General features: G+C 32.2%; 1 protein-coding gene across 1 annotated transcript in view; it reads right to left on the bottom strand.

Annotated features, from left to right (window-relative positions):
• LOC134692561 (uncharacterized) overlaps positions 1-14,230 on the bottom strand; it is a 108,630-nt gene extending 94,400 nt beyond the window's left edge. Inside the window, exons 1-14 of the mRNA XM_063553018.1 lie at positions 14,193-14,230; positions 12,720-12,883; positions 12,211-12,384; positions 11,509-11,727; positions 10,848-10,890; positions 10,104-10,267; positions 7,797-7,967; positions 6,314-6,529; positions 5,640-5,682; positions 4,697-4,863; positions 4,260-4,439; positions 2,664-2,882; positions 2,041-2,083; positions 298-458 (exon numbers count right to left, since the gene is read on the bottom strand). Of these exons, the coding sequence (XP_063409088.1) occupies positions 298-458; positions 2,041-2,083; positions 2,664-2,882; positions 4,260-4,439; positions 4,697-4,863; positions 5,640-5,682; positions 6,314-6,529; positions 7,797-7,967; positions 10,104-10,267; positions 10,848-10,890; positions 11,509-11,727; positions 12,211-12,384; positions 12,720-12,883; positions 14,193-14,230 (2,002 nt within the window). The remainder of the gene's footprint in view (positions 1-297; positions 459-2,040; positions 2,084-2,663; positions 2,883-4,259; positions 4,440-4,696; positions 4,864-5,639; positions 5,683-6,313; positions 6,530-7,796; positions 7,968-10,103; positions 10,268-10,847; positions 10,891-11,508; positions 11,728-12,210; positions 12,385-12,719; positions 12,884-14,192) is intronic.
• Between the last annotated feature and the right edge of the window lie 1,663 nt (positions 14,231-15,893).

Raw genomic sequence — 15,893 nt, 5'->3', positions numbered from 1 at the left:
CTTAATAATAACAGTACATTAGAAACACTATTGAACTTACATGTGTATCAACTGGTGGTAACTGTTACATATGGAGACATCTTTTAAGAACTGTCAGGGGATAAACCGTTTACTAATCATATACCTCATATATACATTGAAAGAACAGATAAAACTGTAAATCTTTCATATCTTCTTATATTATGTCTTAAAAAGATCATTGCCTTTCTAATAGTTGGTTATTATATTGGTTCTTGCAGTCTAACAAAAATCCTTAAAGAGTTATTAAAAGGTAAAAATAATCAAAATTGTTCTTACCAGGAGTTTTGAATTCTGATGTCCAGTTACAGACTTCCTTTATAAGTATTGTGTTGATGAATACAGGATGTTCTATTTCACATGTTGTAGAATCAAAACATACAGTCAAGGTCATATTGACCTCATACTGATCCTCAAAATCTACTTCTCTAATAGTATATCTGGAATGAATAAAAAAACTTCATTAAAAATTAACTATGTTGACTTGATGAACAAATTCGCAACTTTGCTCTGGGTCAATACGTCTATTGGTGGACTATCAATCCATGGGGGTATCAACAGCTCAGTAGTCAGCATTTCAACACTGAAATGATTTAAAACAAACTTTTCTAAATTTGTCTAAAATAAGAAACTAAGGTTTAAACTCCTTCAGGCAAAGTTGAACTAAGACAAATTTGGCTGTTGTTAAGGTCCTTTTTTTATCATATAGTTCTGAACTGTTAAAAGGTTATCATGCATCACTGGCTTTCAAATATTCAGCTTTTAGTATTCCTGATGAAGTTTATATAGAAAAATGTGTCATATTCATGAAATTTATAATGTGTTATTTTCATATTCTACTTATTTTTATTGGTAGATTCTAATGATGATGTAACAAACTTCTAGGATATTTGAACTTTATTTACATGACCACTAAATACATAGAGAATAATACATGGCAAAATCCGTATCATCCCGAGACATCAATATCAGCCCGAGGGCCCTTAGGCCCGAGGGATGATATTGGTCGAGGGTGATACGGCATGTGATACGGATTTTGCCATGTATTATACGCTTTATCATATATTTCAACAGAAGAGTTTTATATTATATGAACTGTTTTCTGATCTGATTGTCTTGTTTCAAAGCTTTAAAATAACTGCTCAATTATTTATACAAAGCACCTAGGTTACCTTACAATCTGTTTTTTTTAATATATTTTCATTTATTATTGTATAATTTTGAGTGTTTTGTATTTTTTATAGTTGCATTTAGTGTGCCAAAAAATTTGTTGTAAACACTTGATGTTCGTGACGTCACATACAATATGTCCCTATTTTTAGAAAAAAAATTCTTAAGCCAAAAAAAAAAAAAAAATGACTTTAATAAATTAGTTCAAAAAAAAAAAGATACATCTGAATTCAAATACATTTTCTAAATTTGTCTAAAATAAGAAACTAAGGTTTAAACTCCTTCAGGCAAAGTTGAACTAAGACAAATTTGGCTGTTGTTAAGGTCCTTTTTTTATCATATAGTTCTGAACTGTTAAAAGGTTATCATGCATCACTGGCTTTCAAATATTCAGCTTTTAGTATTCCTGATGAAGTTTATATAGAAAAGTGTGTCATATTCATGAAATTTATAATGTGTTATTTTCATATTCTACTTATTTTTATTGGTAGATTCTAATGATGATGTAACAAACTTCTAGGATATTTGAACTTTATTTACATGACCACTAAATACATAGAGATGTTTTAAACCTAAGTTAGGAATCTTTCAAAAATGAAGCTGTTACATATTATTCTGATTGACTACAGACAAGACGTGAGGTTCCAGAATCAAAGACAGGGGTGTTGGAAGTATTGACACAATCTGATATAGATACGGATTTTGCCATGTATTAGGGGTATGCGATACGGGTTTAACCATGCGATACGGGGTATGCGATACAGGGTAGGTGATACAGACTGGAAAAAAGAACCTTTATTAGATATACAAAATAGCTGTATTTTGTACTAAATATATGATAAATACACTTACTCAATATTGATGATGCCATACAGAGAAAACTTGTAATGCACACCTGAAAATATATATTTTAAAATATTATAACAATGCAAAGTAACATCATACTTGGATTGTAGAAGCCAAATACAAATCCAATAAAATAAAATCAAGGAATGATAATTCTTAACTTTGAAAGTTTTCTTTTCATTTAATAAACTTGACTCAAAGACAAAAGATGCTAAATACATAGGACTCTACTAATTCTAAATCAACAGGATGATTAGATCAACTCTACTTATCCAAATAATAGATTCAACCAAGTTTGACTCAACAGAGGTTAAAATGTATTGATCAAACAAGAATTTTATAGACTGTGTAACAAGGCTATTAAAAATCAAGATTTGTATGCAATGTTCACTTTTGCTTAGAAAATATATTTCAAATGAGCATATTTCACATAGGGACAGTAGATCAGCAATGGCCATAAAACTGGTCAGAGACATTGCTGCTATAAACCATAACCATTCATTTCATAAAAATCAGGACAAATATAGTCAGGATTTCCTTTAAAGATCGGACTGAAAAGACTCAGAATTCAAATGTTCCCCACAATGTGTTGTGAAGTGGAATTATCCTTCATAAAAATGAGTGATTACCAAATGTGACATCAGACAGAAGAAGGTTATTCTCCATTTTGTCTATCTTCAGTAACAGTTTGTTGGTGCATGGTTCTATCAGCATGGACACTTCCAATGATCTGTTTAGTCTAGGTATATCCATACAACAGATGGCGCCACTACATCCTACTGGAATACTACAGACAAGACGTGAGGTACCAGAATCAAACATGTGGGTGTTGGTAACATTGACACAATCTGAAATAAAAGGAAAAGATGTTCCTACAAAAATCTCAAAATGAAGCTTCGGAAGTTAGGAATCTTTCAAAAATGAAGCTGTTACATATTATTCTGATTGACTACCATACCTGTCAACTCACCCGTTTTTTGCGGGTGACACCCGTTATTTTCACCTCTCACCCGGGAGTTTTTCTTTACCCGGCGGGTCCTGGGAATTTCTAACATTACCCGTTTCACCCGGATTTCTGACCGGAATTGTTTCTGGTATTTAGAAGTAATACAACTTTCGGTTTTATCGGTCTTTTTCAATGTAACCAAAAGTCAAAATGTTGGACTGTTTACCTGAGCTACGTAACGATATTTTCAACAAGCTACAAGATGAGTTCAGTGACTATCAGTTGACCCCATTAGATGAACTTCCACTTTGCACTTCCCCTGAAACTGACATTGCTACATTTTGGGGAGAAATGTCCAAGTTGCATGACATTTTTCTTAACAAGCAAAGATTTTTTGTTTTGTCAAAACTAGCTTAAACATTACTGGTTTTGCCAAACAGCAATGCAGACAGTGAGAGGGCATTTTCTTTAGTAAAGAAAATAGCTACAGAGTTTAGGGCTGATCTTAATAAGGATACACTGTGTGCTCTTCTTTCTTGTAAAATGAATACACATTTGCATTGCTATGAACTGAAACCAAGTGCAGTTCTTTTAAAGAATGCCAAGTCTGCTACTATGGAATATAACAATAGTCTGAAATAAACTTGTATACATGTTCTAACTGTTTCATATACATATTGACTATATAAATTATATGTAAACATATTTTTGTTCTTCAATTGAGCCCGCAAAATGTCGTACGCGTTATGACCTGAGATTTTTTTTCTCAATGCAGGTCATGACCTGACTTTTCATTTTCAGAGGTTGACAGGTATGGACTACAGACAAGACGTGAGGTTCCAGAATCAAAGACAGGGGTGTTGGAAGTATTGACACAATCTGAAAATAATCAAAGAAAAAAATGTTCTTACAAATGTTTAAACTGAAGTTAAGGAGACCTACCAAAATGAAAACTGATGCATATTACTGTAAATCTACTAGTTTACTATACTAGAAATATCAGGAATTTAAATAGTCACAAAAACAACAATTTTAAATCCTTTCTTATTAAACTTCATCAGGTGAAGTAGAAACTGTTAATATCAAATTTGATAGGTGGACTAGAAAGGGCTAAATGTAAATAAAGTATCCACAAAAAATAGTTAGTTTACAGTATTCTGAGTCAATAGCAGTAATAGGATTAAAAAAGTCAACTTATTTTGCACATATACAAGTACATGTTCTTTAAGTATTAATAATTTTAAACTTTTATGTTTTAAAGAAATATAAAAAAAAATACCATTTTTCCATCCATTAACTGCATCTGCTTCAATAAATGGAGATTTCAGATTGTAACACTCTGTCGTGGAGACATACTTGGCCACACCTAGTTCTTCTACAAGCTGAGTGGCAGCCCATTCTGGTAGAGGGATGGTTGTGCTGGGTAAATCTTTAGATGCTAGCCATGTCTCAAAGTCAACTGAAAAATATTTTTATTTTATCAATATGAGATCAGTAATTAAAATCTATAACAAGATTGCTATAAATTGAACAGATCCTAATAAACTAAATTGCTAGAAAAAAAAATTTTGGGAAAAAAAAGAGAACAGTGAAAATTGATTATTCTTTAATTTGCATAATTCAAATAAAATCAATATTATTGCAAATTTACTCTGAACAAAATATTCATTTCTGTTTGTTTCATGGTTTCACAGTATTTTATCATCATATACTAACATGATGTATCTAGTCTTGTTGTCCCTGATGTACAGATCTCCTTTGGTAGTTTGAATCCATTAAAGATGGTTGTTGTAAACATACAGGTTCCACTGTATTCAAAACATGTACTCAAGGTCATGTATATCAGATAGTTGTGTTCTGACTCAAGGTCGTAGATTGTATAACTAAAAACAAAAACATATGTGATATCATTTTATACTTCTTTTTGATCCCTAAATGTATGATTATTCAATGTATCATTTGATGTATATGATATACATGTATGAAATTGTTATACATTAACTAATAATCAAAATTATTGTAAGTTCTAAAAGTGTAAAGATTCAATCATTAGTGGAAGTAAAATTATGTATTGCATTGGTTGTGGTTGAGTCAACTACAATTCTAAAAAAAGGAAGATTACTATAAATTTTAAAGATGACTTTAAAAATTACATCATTTATGTTTTAAGGATAGATATTAAATTCCTACACATTGCAAAAGTAATTTTCTTGACAAGTATAACATCATTTTGTAACTTGATTATCTGAGCAAATGTTTCATTGATAAATTTCTGGAAATGTTCAGGGATAGGATGTTTAGAACGTTATAATCAATCCACTTTTTTTTATGTGTACTGTGGATTCATTATTATTCGTTGGATACCAATTTTTGTTGATTTCGTGGGTACAGTGGAACCACGAAATCAAATGTTCAAGGAATATCATCTTTTCGATAGGCTTTGTATACAGAGATTGACAAAACCATGTAATTCAATATCATCAAATATGCAAGTTTTCAGCAATCCACGAAAATTGATATCCACGAAAATAAATGAATCCACAGTATCTGAAATGTAGTGATAAACTTTTGAAGATTTAAATATCAAAATCAGAACCACAGGGTTTGATTGCTTTTATACAATCGTTCCCCAAAAACATATGAATTACATCATACTTACTCTATCCTAAAGACACCAAATAATGAAAATCTGGCTGCTGAACCTAAAAGAGAAAAGAAAAAGTTGTGAGCTCACACATATGTTTAACCCTGACACATTCTATATGCATGTCCCAAGCTAGGAGTTTGTTATTCTTTAATTTGTCCTTGGTACATGTCTGTCGTTATTGTTTGAAAATTGTATCCTATTAATTAGGCAGTTATATTTTCTAGTTTAAATTGTTTCACATTTTCATGTTTATAGATGACAATACAGTTTTGGTTTTTCTCATTGATAACCTATAAATGCTTTCATCCGCACCATTTTGAACTCTGGTGGATAGATATCTCATTGGCAATCATACCACATCTCCTTATTCATAATGTCTCAGCTTCAAAACAAGCTGTTATACATATCCAAGTCTACAATATAGTTTATATAGACATGAAGAAATTGCTACCATTACATCCTAATTTAAATGAAAGGCAGATATTGATCCATTTGTCATCTTGACACACACAGTCACCTTAAAAAACACTGAGTACTAACAGCCATCTTACACAGCTCTGAGAAACTGGACACAAACAGTCACCTCAAGAAGCTCTAGAACATCTTGACACAAACTGTCACCTTTTGAAGCTAAGACACAAAACACCATCCTTATATAGTGGGTCAACAATATAAGGAGAACTTACCAAAGCTGTAATCTTGTAGTGATACTGTCTGTGTTATTCTCTCTATGGTCAGTCTCATCTCTGATTTACAAGTGTTTATTGTTACACTGGACATGATGCTACGGTCAATACCGTCCACCTCATAACAACAGGTTGAAGTGTAACAGTTGAATATACATGTCACATGGTCATCTTCTGCTATAGGGGTCAAGGTCACATTCAGATCCTCATGGCAAACTGAAAATGCAAGACAAAAAGACAATATTTAATAATTGTGTGCAGATGTTATAGAAAAAGGTACAGTACCAAAAAATGGTTTAAAATTTTACCTTTTCAGAAGTATAAAACGGTACATGGTCCCAGGGCTTCCAAAATTTTTCTGAGCCAGCCAGACATTTTATATCTAATCTGGATTTGATTCCCTAAGACTAAGTCACAAAAAGAAATTATGGTAATCAGACAGATGGCCATCCCAATGATTGACATTAGATTAAAAACAATATCAAACTTTACTTTGATATGAATTTGATGTTCTGACATAAACTGTTAAAATTGGCATTGCATCATTCAAAGTGTGCACATCAGCGTGCTCATATCTGCATAAGACTCTTTATTTGTGCAAAATGATGTTGTCTTGAACTTTATTTTCGTTTTCAAAGTAACATTTTTCAAAACAGGATGTTGACTTGACAATGGTAAAACATGGACCATAAACGGATACGTAAAATCCGTGTTTGTTTACATAGCACGACTAAGTGAAGAAGCTCTTTCCACGTTATTTCTTCAACAAAATACTTGAAATGAACGTTATATACAGTTATCAATGATAGTTTTAGCATTTTTGAAGAAATGTAGGATGCATAATTAAATTTCCCACCTGTGTACATGCGCACACATGTTCTTGTTCATACAACGTAGTTCTGACGATTTTTCATTTAAAACCTTTTTAAATGTTTCATCAAATCATGTTTATAAATTTATTTATTATAATTTTTATCTTTTGGACTAAATCAATTAGTTTACAAACCGCTGGAATGTAACAAAATAAATGTGAATGGACCGATTAATTTATACGATGTCCGGTACTGAAAATAGTTTACCTGTCACCTGAACAGGTAGTTTTCAGCTGTCCAACAACTAATTAGCCTTTGATTAAAATTAGAAAGTATTGAAGTAGGGGTTGTATTGATAGTAATTAATCATCATGTCACTTTTATGACTGTAAATGTATGGCTGTTAAAGGTAAAAGGTTGGGTCAAAAAGATCGTGAATTTATATGTTAAAATGACCGAAAAAGCCTTTGAAACTAAAAAGTATATGACCGTTTCATGCTTTGGCCAGCCGGACTTTTACCGGACATTATACAAATGACCGGAATATATGACCGTTTTGGAAGCCTTTCATGGTCCCAATTTTGGCCATGCACGGTTTTAAGATGATAACTAAATTTCATCCCTTGTTACTATCAAAATCACTCTATATACTTATATTAAGAGGGACTTACCATTTCTCCATCCATCTGTAACTTCTTTATTATAAGGACTTCTCCCTCTGTCACATGAACTTGATAAAAGACAGGGTGACACAGCAAGATCATCCAGCAATATGGCTATAGCAAAGCCGGGTAATGGTGCTGTCACACCATTCTTTATCATCCAGTTAGTTAGAGAAAATGCTGAAAAAAAACCCATTTAAAAGTTCAATATCAAATAACTGGAGACTTTCAAATTTATTTAGATCATTTTCTTTTAAAAGAATAATGCACATTTATCTACAAAAGATTAACTCAAATATTTGACCTTGACGACCTGCTCACCATTTAATCAAAAGGATTCTTCGTCATCTCTATAGTTATAACTTTTATTCCTATATCAAGCAAAGGACACTGAAGTTATCATCCAAAAACCTCTTGTTTGACACAAAGAAAAGGACAGACAAAGTGATTTCTATATATAAATAACGGCAACAGTAGTATACCGCTGTTCAAAACTCGTAAATCTATGGACAAAAAACAAAATACTTCTATTTTTCGGGAGCAATCATAAAACAGAACACAACAAGAGAACATTTAAAAATAATCAATTAAAATGATGAATTATATCATAACTTTGAAAATAATGGGTCATTTTGTATAAAGGTGTAATACAGGTCTTATTTGCCTGAACTTTTGATGAAATATACAACATTTACATTTATAGCCGATTTAAAGCTCAGGTTTAAAAAAAATATAAAAAAACTGGTATTTTTTTCACCCATTGTTGCACAATGAATACAGTTGTGATGTCACAGGAAAACCCTTCTTTCATGCAAAACAATACATTCCAGGCAATATTTGGTAGTTTTTGGACCCAAAAATACAGAGCACATTCAATAACCAACTAAACAATTTACCCCATAGTTTGTCCCAGTCAAAAAAGGCTTTAAGCTCACCTACTAAATTTATATGCAGTGGAAAAAAAAAACTAGAGGCTCTCAAGAGCCTGTGTCGCTCACCTGTTACTGTATTTACTGATGTTGGTCATCTTGGTTGGTAGGTGGGTCATGAGACACTTTTTAAAATAGATACCCTAGTAATGATTGTGGCCAAGTTTGTTTAAATTTGGCCCATAGTTTTAGAGAAGAATATTTTTGTACAAGTTACAAAAATGATGAAAAGTTGTTCAATATTGACTATAAAGGGCAATAACTCCTAAAGGGGTCCTCTAACAATTTTGATCATGTTGACTTATTTGTAGATCTTACTTTGCTGAACAGTATTGCTGTTTACAGTTTATCTCTATCTATAATAGTATTCAAGATAATAACCAAAACCTGCAAAATTTCCTTAAAATTAACAATTTTAGGGCAGCAACCCAACAACGAGTTGTCGGATTCATCTGAAAATTTGTGAGGGGATAGATCTTATTCTGATGGACATTTACATCTTGAAAGATTTGCCCTAAATGTCTTAGTTTCAAAGATATAAATCAAAAACTGCATTTTACCACTATGTTCTAATTTTAGCCATGTCGGCCATTTTGTTTTGTAGGCAGGGTCATCGGACACATTTTCAAAACTATATACCACAATGATAATTGTGGCCAAGTTTGGTTAAATTTGGCCATGTAGTTTCAGAGAAGAAGATTTTTGTACAAGTTACAAAAAATGACGAAAAGTTGTTAAAAATTGACTATAAAGGGCAATAACTCCTTAAGGGGTTGACTGACAATTTTGGTCATGTTGACTTATTTGTAGGTCTTACTTTGCTGAACATTAGTGCTGTTTACAGTTTATCTCTATCTATAATAGTATTCAAGATAAGAGCCAAAAACTGCAAAATTTCCTTAAAATAACCAATTCAGGGGCAGCAACCCAACAACAGGTTGTCCGATTCGTCTAAAAATTTACGGGCAGATAGATCTTGACCTGATCAACAATTTTACCCCATGTCAGATTTGCTCTAAATGTTTTGGTTTCAAAGATATAAGCCAAAATCTACATTTTACCCCTGTGTTCTTTTTTTAGCCATGGCGGCCATCTTGGTTGGATGGCCAGGTCACCGGACACATTTTTAAAACTAGATACCCCAAGGATGATTGTGGCCAAGTTTGGTTAAATTTGGCCCAGTAGTTTCAGAGGAGAAGATTTTTGTAAAAGTTTACGGACGACGGACGACGGACGCCAAGTGATGAGAAAAGCTCACTTGACCTTTCAGGTCAGGTGAGCTAAAAATTAAGTGTCAAACTGTTTCTTATGCATTAATCTGATAATTTTTTTCCACTTTACAATATTTTGTTCAAAAGTGTTTTTCTATGTTATAAGGTAAACATACTTGGATTCACAAAAGTTGCATTCCATTCACATTGTCTTTTCGGTAGTAGGACATTATCCAGGACAATGAACGTCTGCTCACAAGGTGCCATACTTTCTGTACAGATAGTAATGTTCATTGACATCAGATAGTAGTTAGATGCTGCTAAATCATACACCACAAACCTAAAAATAGTTAGTGATAAATAGGTAGAACAAAGATGTCAAATATAAATGGGCGAAATAAATATTGTTTTATAATGGAGAAGACTTCATAAGTATGATTTACTTGTGTCTTATCAATTTTGCTTTAATTCAGCAAATAAAATATGTTTAAACTAAATTGTTTTATACGCCATTCTGTGAGTTTCTTTGATTTGGATTTTACTAATAAAATGTTTGATTTTTTCTACAGATTTTAATAGGGCCCTTTTTTTTTTATCATGAAATGCATGAAAACTCATCAAGATAAATCCACAGTATTATCTTTAATAGAAATAAGAATTGAAGTTCCATCAATAACAATCAATGCTATTGTTAGGGTCATTTTATAAAGTTAACTGTTATTGTATCAATAGATTGACAAATTGTGTACCTTAATGTTCAATTCAATCATTCTATTACTTAATTATCAGTCCTAAAAATCGACTTAAAATCAACACAATCTAACGATTCAAACCATTAGAAAAGACATAGAATTGTCCAGATAAAGTATCAATACGGAATGGGAAATAAAAATATAATAGAAATAGAAAAGAATACTTACATAATGTTAACAACACCTCCTAAAGAAAACTGTTGCTGTTCACCTTAAAAAAAATTAAGCCAATAATTCGTAAGTATACATTTGACTAATACCAACAATCTAAAATGTTGAAAGAGCCATACAATTTTATGAGAAAACTTATTCTGGATAACCCAGTAGAGCTTAACTTATTAACTCTGGCCCTCTATAAGGTATCTACCAAACCAACAAGGACACAAGACCAAAATACAGGCATCAGGACCAAGTTAGGAAGCCTGTAGTTCAGTGGTTGTTATTTGTGGGTGTTTGTCATATATGGTTTTCATTTATTATTTAAAACTATAACCACAGAGTGAATTTAATGTTCACTGGCAGAAAAACTAATTAAGACAATTTATCAGTAAAATAAGGATAAAGAGATTTTTATTTTTTCTTACACAATTAACTTCTGGATAATATCGTATGATCAGAAACAAACTTCTGTCCAAGTTTGGTAGAAATCCAGGATAATTTATGAAAGTTATTAAAATTTCAAAAACTTAACTACAGAGTAAATATTTAAGGACGACACTGCAGACAACGCTGACAGAATGTAGGATGCTTTTGGGACAAAAGCCACAAGCTCGACAAAAATGAAGTTCCCTGTATCCCTTCTGCCTCCTTTTATAAGTTTTGTACCTACCCATTCTAAACTCTTCCAGTGATAAACTGTATACAAAATCATCAATACCAATAGTCAGGATGTAGTCACAAGGGGCCAGCTCAACCTTGACATTGAATGACCTATCTAATACTGTAGAGGTCACACAGCAGTCGACACCTGTACACATACTGGTCACATGACAGGCAATACCTGTGTAGCTGGGATCTAGGTCTGGGATAGTGGTGCTCAGTGGACAATCTGAAGAAAACATATGATTATCTGCCATTAAATTTAATTTTGCAATTAAACTTCAAAGTTTGCCATTAGGTTAATATGAAAATTTAGGCATACTAATGTAAATTCTGCCTTAAATGTAGGTAGATTCAAAGCATTTTTTGCTATCTCCAAGTTACTAAAAATAAAAAAAGATATCATATACAAGACAATCTAACATTTGAAAAGAACAACATAACTTATTACTTAGATATAGAAAGATGTGGTGTGAGTGCCAATGAGACAACTCTCCATCCAAATAACAATTTAAAAATTAAACCATTATAGGTTAAAGTACGGCCTTCAACACGGAGCCTTTATAAGCAGTCGGGCCGTTTTTACAAAACTATTCATCAGCTTTAATTTCCCCCCTTGTTATGTGATTTTAGACTTTGCCTACAATTTCTTATGACAACTGAAATTCTACAATTTTGTTAAACTTGGGTGTATATTTGCAAGATATTATACCATTAAGCCATTCTCCAGGTGGTATAGACATGTATAAAGCTGTTTCACTACACTGTGTAGAAGGACGATACTGTGAGATCCCTAACTGTTCAAACAGGAGTTCAACAGCATATTCTGGTAATGGATGTCCAACTGTGGGGAAATTATCTGTCAGCCAAGTGTTCAGTGAAAAGCCTACAAAACAAACATTTAAAAACATTTTATTTGCATATTTATGTTTAATACTTCAATATTTAAAAAAAATATCATCATACATTATACAACATAAACAAGCATATAGTTATACATGAAATTGAACAACTCAAAACATTAATACATGAAAAAGTCATTTAGTCCAATAATTGGGCATACACCATATGTTTGTTTGAGAATCTGAGATCCTTGACCCCGAGAATCTGTGAGAGATTTTCAATTGTGATGTAAAAATTATACGAGAATCTTTGCGATGTCCAGTAATGGCAGACAAATAGTGATAAGGTGTATTGATGCATAGAATAAGGTAATCTTACCAGGAATGAGGTAGTCAGTGTTCCATGCACACAAATCTCTTGGCAACAGTGTGTTCTCCAATACTGAGGCTATAATGTTACAAGGCTGTCCATCATTGTAACAGAAACTTATGTTCAAGCTTACTAAGTATGTCAATGAACCAGCTAGCTCCTCTATAAAGTAACTGAAAAAAAATATAATAATAAGCACATAACAAAATCAAAAATACAGATAATTTTTGGAGGTCATGAAGCCTTCATTGCCTGCTTCTGTTTTGACTTGGTATTGTTTTTGTTGTAAGAGAATTTTATCTGGTAATTGTAATCACATTTATTCTTAAAAGCACAAAAAAAGTATTGGATATGACTTTCTGCTGATTGTTGTCTTAACCTAATATTCATTTTTAAAAATCTTTGTTTTAAAAAAAGGATATAATTGGGAAGTAATATTGAATTACAACTAGAGGTCCTTGGTATATGTACATATTAAACAATGGACACAGATAAATTTATGACAAAAATGTATTTTGGTGATGGTGACGTGTTTTTAGATTTTTATTTACTGAACATTCTTGTTGCTACAATTATCTTGGCCAAATAATTACAGTGGAAAGTATTTTCTAAAAATTCACAAAAATTTACAAAAATTTATTAAAATTGTTAAAAATTTACTATAACAATGTATAAAGGGCAATAACTCCTAAAGGGGTCAACTGACCATTTAGATCATTTTACTTATTTGTAAATCTTACTTTGCTTAACATTATTGCTGTTTACAGTTTATCTCTATCTATAAGAATAATCAAGATAATAACCAAAATAGCAAAAATTCCCTAAAATTACCGATTCAGGGGCAGCAACCCAACAACGGGTTGTCCGATTCATCTGAAAATTTCAGGGCAGATAGATCTTGACCTGATAAATAATTTAACCTCATGTCAGATTTGCTCTAAATGCTTTGGTTCTTGAGTTATAAGCCAAAAACTGCATTTTACCCCTATGTTCTATTTTTAGCCATGGCGGCCATCTTGGTTGGTTCGTCGGGTCACACCACACATTTTTAAACAAGATACCCCAATGATGATTGTGGCCAAGTTTGGTGTAATATGGCCCAGTAGTTTCAGAGGAGAAGATTTTTGTAAAGTTAACAACGACGGACGACGACGATCAGAAAAGCTCACTTGGCCCTTTGGGCCAGGTGAGCTAAAAATCACAGTGATTAAAATACGGTAAATGCATCAGATCATGTAAAAAATTTTTGTTTGAATGAATAGATACAAATTCAAACAAATCTCTCTAGACATTTTTAAAGTATAGCAATTCAAACATGTAGCCAGGGCCTTGAAACCAAATAAGCACTGTTAAAGTCAACGTTCTGTTCAAATTGTGACTGTTAAAGTCGAGTTCATGAGTCCAAATACCCCCCCCCCCCCCTTTGGAAATTCCTGGCTACAGGCCTGCAATCTATTACTATAAATTCAAAATTTTACTCACTCCATTACTATGAACCCATTCAATTTAAACTGTGCCATAGTTCCTGAAGTAAACAAATATAAAATATAATATTTTCCAATTTTCAATGTAGTAGTCTTACCAATCAAGAATACAAAATAAATGCTAAAATACAACAACAAGAATTAATCACCACTATGGCAACATCATACTGTATTTGAAACCCTTTCATCCATTGATTTTTTTTTTGCATACTTGAATCGCTTAAGGATTTTTCAATTAAATGCTAAAAATATACTTTAAAGTATTAATGCATAACGAAAAACAAATTTTTCATCAAATAAATCAAATTTGGATATTTCTATGATATTCCTTTTCATTTTGGATACAATTTTAATTAGTCTATTGCAGACACTTTGTAGTCAAAGAGTTTCAACTGAGTTACTACACAGGCGTCAAAAGGCGTCATTATGGAGTAAAGGGGGTGGCGTCAAAAGGCATCACTATGAACAGTAAACATCGTGATAAAAGAACTTCTAACCTTAGAACAGTTCATTAAATATCCTAGCAAAAATCGATGGGGTTTGAACTTTTAAAATGATCAAAATTATAATATCTCTACCCATATAAGATCCAGTACATGCTCTTCATCAAGCATGTTTTCAGCATGTTCCATAAAAACATACAAAGGACCCGGTTTTTGTACAGGGGAAATGAACAGTGAAATTTGAATTTGCCTCTATAGATGGTTATTCCATTAAGCCCTGGGTACCATGCATGTTTTAATGGAACAGCTCTAGTGGTTATAGACTTACCCCATTTGTAAGTAGACAGGGATATATTCCTAATGTATTTTTCTATCCCTACAACTAGTTCCTGTCTACAAGGGTCTATATGTAGTTCAGATTGTTATAGACTTACCCCATCTGTAAGTAGACAAGGATATATTCCTCATGTATTTCTCTATCCCTATGACAAGTTCCTGTTTACAAGGGTCTATGTGTAGGTAAGTCTTGAAGGACTTTGGTATGAAGTCTACGTCTGTACAACAGTCCACTGCCGTACAGGAAGTTCTCATCAGACATCTGGTACGGTCTGTTGTCGTGGTGATACTTGGGAGGTTCACACTCTTTATGCATTCTAAAATAAAGAAAAGTTCTAATAGTTTTTGTTTTCTTGTAAATTATGTTCTTTTTGTTTTCTAGTAAATTATGTTCTTTTTGTATTCTTATAAATTATGTTCTTGCAATGTCAATAAGTAGATTCTTGAGTTCATGTTCATATCTTAGAATATACTTATTTATGAACGAGTGTAGAAAATTAAACAGGCAAACAATAAGAGAATTGTGTGCATAGTTGTAAAATTAGTCAAAATGAGTTTTGCAGTATACAGATTTTGAAAATTAATGCAGATTTTTGAAAGTTGCTAGAAAAGTATGAGGTAGAAAACTTTTCAATTGATAATGAAATTTTACAGAAATCCAGTTACAACAAAAAATAATTTAACAAGAGGGAATCATAAAGATCCTACAAACTAATAAAAATATTTTACACTTTGTGCTATTTAAAAATTTACAGCAATCTGTGCATGAAAATGTGATTTTATTATCAGTCTTATATACCATTTGTCCAACTGTCATTGTTAACATAAACAAAACTAGGATCAACATTGCAGGCTGAAGTATCTAAGAAGGGAGATAACCCTAGGTCATCCAGAAATACTGATATGGCCCAATCATCTAA

The sequence above is a fragment of the Mytilus trossulus genome, chromosome 12 (assembly GCF_036588685.1).
Source record: "Mytilus trossulus isolate FHL-02 chromosome 12, PNRI_Mtr1.1.1.hap1, whole genome shotgun sequence".
Classification (NCBI taxonomy): Eukaryota; Metazoa; Mollusca; class Bivalvia; order Mytilida; family Mytilidae; genus Mytilus; species Mytilus trossulus.
Note: the sequence above shows the minus strand (reverse complement) of the source record. Positions and strands in the feature narration are given on the sequence as shown.